A 6,718-nucleotide genomic window follows, 5' to 3' on the forward strand; every position below is an offset into this window, starting at 1 on the left:
TAAAATAAAGTCTATGAGATTTTGCCTCTGTAAATTCAAGCGGGGGAATGCAAGCAGCATTTCAACTTATTCTAATAAAAGGGTGCATTTTCATGACTTGATACGGAAATTTCTAATTGTTATTATGTAATAGCAGAATAGTTTATCCCATCATTCTTTAATAGCAAATATTTCTACTAATAATAATAAGGGCTCATGTGTCAGAGTTTTTCTTTCAGTTGATTGGAAATTGTACTCCCATTTAGGTTAAGTTTCAGTAAGAATGGGGAATGCATAAATAATTATTAACAATCACAGCATCATTATTACTAATAATCATGTTGAGATTCTTAGGTTACATACCTAAACACACTTACTATAGAGCAAGGCCAATTGAATCAGTGACATTTCTGGGCAAACATGTATAATATTTGCAGTTAATAGAAAAATGCATGTTGTCCCCACCCCCAAACAAAATTAATCCAAATGAGTATACAATTTTTGGTTTATTGAAAGAAGCTATTTAGTTATATGCCTAACTCTTGGTTGGATTGCAGCTATTATCAGTTTCTTTTGATAGGATGTCTTCTACTTATAAAGGGCAATGCCACGCCAGACTCTCTGGATAAAGTCATACAACTGCTTTCATCCTACAAGAGGTCCATTTTTACATTCACTTCACAATATGAGTAAGGTGAAAAGCTATATTTGGAACAGGCCAAAAAGGTGTTGCATATGCATTCACAAAGAATATGCCAGTCAACATTCAAAAAGCAGGCTTGCTGATAGCTTAGTTGCACACACATATGTTCAGCTATTACAGTACAATAATGGTTTTGTTTATATTGCCACTATGACTGGCTACTCTCTATAACAGAATACACAAACCAATCTTATTGACATGCTAGATATCTGCATTAAGCATAATCCCACTAGAAAAAGGAAAATGATACTTTATGTAGTAATCTGTTTTGAAAGGGAAATGTCCTTACACTGAGTTTTTCCTGCACCTTCTGGAACCTGAATATGATGCAAATATGACGCAGCATTTATAGTAAGAAGATCTATCTGCCATTACTTTTTAAGCACCAAACAACATGCTACCCTACTTAATTATTTTAAATTTTCTTGCCTTCATGTGACCTATGACACTTTGAACTAATAATCATAATTATTGCTTATATGGGTTACTATAAAATATTAGTATGAAGTCTTTTTAGGAATTGCAGAAGTACCCAGAACATGCTTGCAAGGAACACTTTTCTGAATTCATTTCAGTATAGTAATATTAAAACTTTGGTAACAGAAACATCATTAAAATGGTTATGTTACTTATTCTGCATTTTTGTCACACAGCCAAAATAAACAGGTATAACACTAACATTTCAGCTTTGCGGGTTATCTTTACTTTGAGAGCCTTCATTCAAAAATATGGTGATGTTAAGTCTATGACTTTTTTTATTAAAAAAAATGTTTTATTACAATTGAAACTAAAACTATCCTAATTCAACTGAGAGCATATTACCATAACCATCAATTTAGAAATTGCCTTTGATACAATCGTCTCAAGGCAATGTATAACAAAAACATTAAAAAACACAAAATAGACAGTCACAAGCGAAGACCAAATTATCCAGCTGGGAAAGCCTGTCTGAACAAAAAAGTATTCAATTGTTTATGGAAAGTGCAGATAGTGAACACCTGCCATATCTCAACAAGAATGCAAAACAGGGGCATCCACACTGAAAGCTCTGCTTAGTTACTGCAGAGCAGACTTCTGAGATCTTTGTAACTTGCAGGAAAAACTTTCCCATATACTGCAAAGATCTACTGGGTCTATAAAGGAAATACTGGGTCTCTCAAATAAGCTAGTCCTGAGCTATTCACAGCCTTATATATTAGCACCAACACCTTGAACTTGGCCTGGTAGCAGCCTGGCAGCCTGTGCAAATTCTATAAGCAGAGTGTTACATGCTGGTTTGCCCCCACAAGCAACCTAGCCATCATGCTCTGCACCAGCTGCAGCTTCCAGACCAACCCCAAGGTTAGCCCCACACTGACTGCATTGCAGTGTTCTAACCATTACCTTACCAACACATAGGCAACTGGATCACAATTTTTTAAAAACACTGAAGTACACCAACATCCCACTTGGCATTTGCATCACCTGTGCCTCATGACTGACAACAGCTATGTAAATAGATTCATGGAATATAATTTCCTCTATAAAATTTGGGCAAAGATCACAAGCATTTTCTCAAAGCAGGTTGGAAAGCATACTGGAATGGGTAAAGAAACAAAATAGCTTTATAGATTTGCCTAATTATTTGTTCTTAAAAAGAAAGAGGCTGGAAACTAGGCAATAACTTTCCACAAATCAGTAATAAAGTTTAAACTTGGTTCCAAAGATAATGGATTTTGGTCTGTTGTGTGGTCCCTGTTAGAAGCTCTGATGATCACAGATCAGCAAAGCAGCTTGCTTGTCCCATGTGGCTTTCACAAGCCATGGGCGGGGATCCAGCAAGCTGCATGAACAAGCATCTACCAATACTTTTCCTTTTTAAACATTTATTCATACTGCCATAGCATAGTTCCTTGAGAAGTTCCTGATTTGTGGAGTAGCTTGTCAGGTAGCACATGGGACTGGTTTTGGAATGGTTGTTTCAGAAATCCTCCTACAATATATGTTCCATTTGATTCCCATTCATAATGGAGATAGGCCGAAATCACATCTAAGTAGAGACTGCTGAGGTGTCATCAATAACCTAAGCATAATGTACACACTCTCTCTTTCTATTTTTTCATATCTCATGTTGGTCAATAATGGGATGCAGGCAAAGCCTTTGAAGTTGAATCCGGTCAAGACCTGCCAACCATCATTGCCTCAGTCTTGTAACCTGGAGGGATATGCTTACCAGCTATTGATGGGGTTTATCCTCCTATCATCACTATAGCCTAGGGATTCTCTTCAACCACTGAATCTGGAACTGGTAGCAGTGACCAGGAGCTTTTTCCACCAGCCTCTTTTGGAAAGAAGGCTGCTAGGCTTGTTGTCAGAATCAGACTAGTCTGCTGTCATTCATAAATATCAAGACTGGAGTTCCATAATTGTAAACTTAATTTTAAGTCCATTGTAAGGACCATGTCATTTATGCGTTCTGGTGGCTGCAGCTGGTGCACAGCAAGGAAGCCTGTCTATAAAATGAGAGGAACACATTCCATCAGTGCTCCACCATATGAGTTGTATTTACCAGTACATACCATTACAGAAACAATCCATGATACTGGCTTTGACCAATACGGCACATACTACATACTTTAAACACCATCTCCTTCCCCCAGTGTTGCAGTCTGCCACAAGCAGAATCCCTATAGTATGTTCTGTGTGAGATGTACAATAAACAAAAGTAAACAAAGATATCTAAGGTTGGGGAACAACTGTACAACTTCTCTTTGAAAACTGCCGTCTCCATGCTCACAATTTCCCCCAAGGCAAGGCAATTCAGACGAATGTATGGTAGCCACAAATAAGCAGGGATTTCTCTTGTTATCCATTTGTTTGTGTGTATTTCATACACATTTTAGTAATAAGCAGCACTCCAAAAACAGAAACCTGCCAGTACAGCACCTTCCCATGTTCTCTTCTATACACAGTGTATGTGTAGACTATTTTGCAACCATAGAAAAATATAGAAATCGCTTTTGCATCACAACCTTACTTCCTAGTCAATTAAAAAAACCACCTTAAAAAACAACCTTTTTTTTTTTTTAAACCGTTAAGAACAGGTCAAGTACATATCTGTAGCTGCACACTATTACTTCTGAAAGCCATCTAATGGCAAGGCCTTCATGCTAGTTTTTACACCAAGTATAGCTAATAGGTAATAGAGGTGTCTTCAATAACTGATGGTACTATGCCTCCTGGATACATTGCCATGGATGAAAAAGCTGGTGAGTTGTTTCTCCTCACTTCCTTAATTTTTCTCTTCCACCTGCACATGAAAATACCACATTTCTGAATTTTGCCTGAAAATTTAAAGGATTGCTTTTATTGAGCAATCAAATAAAAAGGAGGAATGAGTTGGTATCAGCATAAAGCAAATGCAATAAAAACAGCAGTGTCAACTTTAGCTATACATTATCCAGTCAAGGCCCACATGAGTGGGGTTTCCCATATCCCTTTGATTTAAAAAAATAATAATCAAGTAGCTGAACTGTTGAAAGCAAAGCATAGTGTCTGTTTTGTTTTGAGGTGGAAAGTAATATTCTAAAAGTTAGCTACTACCCATAACCCCCTTTCTTTTCCATTTAACTGGAGGCAGAAGAACTGTGTGCTTCAAAGACCAGTACAGAATTATAGCATGTACATTACCTGAGTCCATATTAATTATTACACAGAGCACAGATGCTTAGTATCAAAGTACTCCCAAACCTCAGTACAAAATTAAGTATGTTAATTTTTGAATGATGCTTTCTATGTAAAAGAAAGCCAAAACTACCTGCATCTCCAGTGTCAGATTCAGCAAAGGACAACATAACGCTCCTTGTTTTCATTAATACTCAAGTACTCAGAGCCATAAAATGAGACACTAATTTAATTTCTTCACATTAACTGTCAGGATGCTAACAAACAGAAAGATGGCAGTAGCAAGAGACAAAGCCAAAACACCACAATCTTCCCCCAGCCACTCTCCTGTTGTTGTGCATACCCCTGGCTGTGGCTTTTGACAGCTCCTAGGGAGGAGCTTCCCATTACACAATCACCATCCTAAGATTGATAGACGTGCTGCCTATATGCAGCGAGAGTGAGAAGAAATTTGTTTTCAAAAGTAATCCTGTTATGGCAAAACCGGACTTTTAAAAACAGGTTTAAAAAACAAAACAAAAGGAAAAACAAACCCCACTATATTGCTCTGTGTGTGTGTGTGTGTGTGTGTGGCCAAGAGAAGCATAGGTTGAGTAAGCTAGAAGAGAAAAGACCTGGTGAGAGAAACTAATCTCAAAAGAAGAGAGGAAGAACAAAATTAAAAATAGAAAGAGTAGGATAATAAAGGAGAGAGCGAGAAGAAGAAAAAGAGGAGAGCAATTCCAAGCATGAAACCTGGGGCAGGAGAACAACAAAAAGAAGTTAAAAGTAAGGGAAATAATGGGAATGGCAGGACGGTGACAAAACAGGGGGGTGGGGAAGAGAAAGAAAGAAGGAAGTAGGAGAGGAAGGTAAGCCAGGGCCTTTCTCAATATGGCACTGGGGCAGGGAGGAGTGAAAAAAGTATAAACAAAAGGAAAGGCAGAAGCAGGCGAGGAAGGGGAGGGGAGGCAAAGTGCAAAGGGGAGAGGATGGAGGAGGAAAAGAGGCCAGAGGTGGCCCTTCTCGACATGACAACTGGGTCAGGAAAGAGGAGGAGGGGGAGGAAGCCCCTTCCTGGAGCTGACAGCGCTCCTGCCCTGCCTCCCTTTTCTCTCTCCCCCTCTCCCTCTCGCCACCATCCCCTCACGCACGGAACTTACTTCTTCCTGACTCTCTGGAAAGGGGAAGCGCCATCTTTGCGAGGCCGGCCCCTAGGTCTTTTGTCTGTGGCGGCCGCCGCCGCCGCCGTGGGGGGAGCTCCCGGCTCGGGGAGTTGTGGCGGCGGCGGCGGCGGTGGAGGAGGCGGCTGCTCGGCCGCCGGCGCCGGGCTCTGCTCCTCCGTTGACATCCTAGTCAGCAGGACGGGAGAGGAGGCACATGGAGGGCGAGGAGGGAGCTTGGGGGACGGGGGTGAGGAGGAGGAGGAGGAGGAGGGCGGCGATCCCGACGCTCCTCCTGCTACCGCCGCCGCCGCTGTTCCCCTTCGTCGTCGTCGTCGTCTTCTCCTGCTGCTGCTTCTGCTTCTCCGCCTCCTCCTCCTCTCTCCTACCTCCGCCTCGCATTGCTGGCCTCAGCCGCCGCGGACCAGCGCGCAGGTAGCGGCATGGGGAGGGCGAAGGGAGGAGGGCCCGCCTCAGCCCACACGCAGCCAGACCCCTTTCCTGGCGGGGCGGAGGGGAGGGCCGGCGAGGTCGGCGCAGGAGGGGAGAGCGACCCGCGACGACGACGCCACCAACCGCCGGCGCGCGCAGGGCAGGCCGGCTTCTCCCGCCGCCTCAGCTGAGGAGAATCTCTTCCCTCACGCGACGACGCCCGCTCTCTCCTCACACAAGGCCCCGGGGAGGGTGGCGGCCGCAGGCAACGAACGACTCCTTCTCCTGCTGCTGCTGCTGCTGCCGAGGAGGAGGCAGCCGCCGCCGCCGCTTCATCGGACGTTGGCCCTGTGCCCTTCCCCCGCCCCCGGGGGAAGGGGAGGAGGCGAAGGCCGACGCTGGGCGGGTGGGCGGAGGGCAGCTGAGAGGAAGTTTTGACAGCTCCTCCAGCTGCTGCTGAGGGAAGGGAACGTACAACTGGAAAGCGCCCGTGTGGTGGTGGTGGTGGGGTGTGTGTTGTGTGTTCGGGGAAGGGGAAGGGAGGTGGGTCGCTCTAGGGTGTGCGCCGGCTCATTACAGGGCGACTCCTCTCCTCCGCCTTCCCTCGCTCCTTTCTTTCCTTTTCCCCTCAGGCGGGCCCGCGACGCCGCCAGCCAGGAAGTTTTACTTGAGGAGAGAGAGAGAGAAGAAACCGGGGGGAGGGGCGAAGGAGACAGTTTCTGAGGGAGGGTGTCGCGCGGCTGACGGGCGCAACACCCTCCTTCCCTGAGGTGGCGACGGTGGTCGCCGTGTTACAGCC

General features: G+C 44.2%; 1 protein-coding gene across 11 annotated transcripts in view; it reads right to left on the reverse strand.

Moving 5' to 3' along the window:
- Positions 1 to 6,279, reverse strand: part of KMT2C (lysine methyltransferase 2C) — a 145,659-nt gene extending 139,380 nt beyond the window's left edge. For 6 of the 11 annotated variants that reach the window (XM_080973918.1, XM_080973924.1, XM_080973916.1 and 3 more), the window contains exon 1: positions 5,488 to 6,279. In XM_080973918.1, coding sequence (XP_080830044.1) covers positions 5,488 to 5,675 — 188 coding nt within the window. In that variant the 5' untranslated portion in view covers positions 5,676 to 6,279. The remainder of the gene's footprint in view (positions 1 to 5,487) is intronic. The other 5 variants (XM_080973925.1, XM_080973922.1, XM_080973921.1 and 2 more) reach the window with 1 other exon arrangement.
- Between the last annotated feature and the right edge of the window lie 439 nt (positions 6,280 to 6,718).

Source organism: Podarcis pityusensis (genome assembly GCF_964106645.2).
Source record: "Podarcis pityusensis genome assembly, chromosome: 12".
Taxonomy (NCBI): domain Eukaryota; kingdom Metazoa; phylum Chordata; class Lepidosauria; order Squamata; family Lacertidae; genus Podarcis; species Podarcis pityusensis.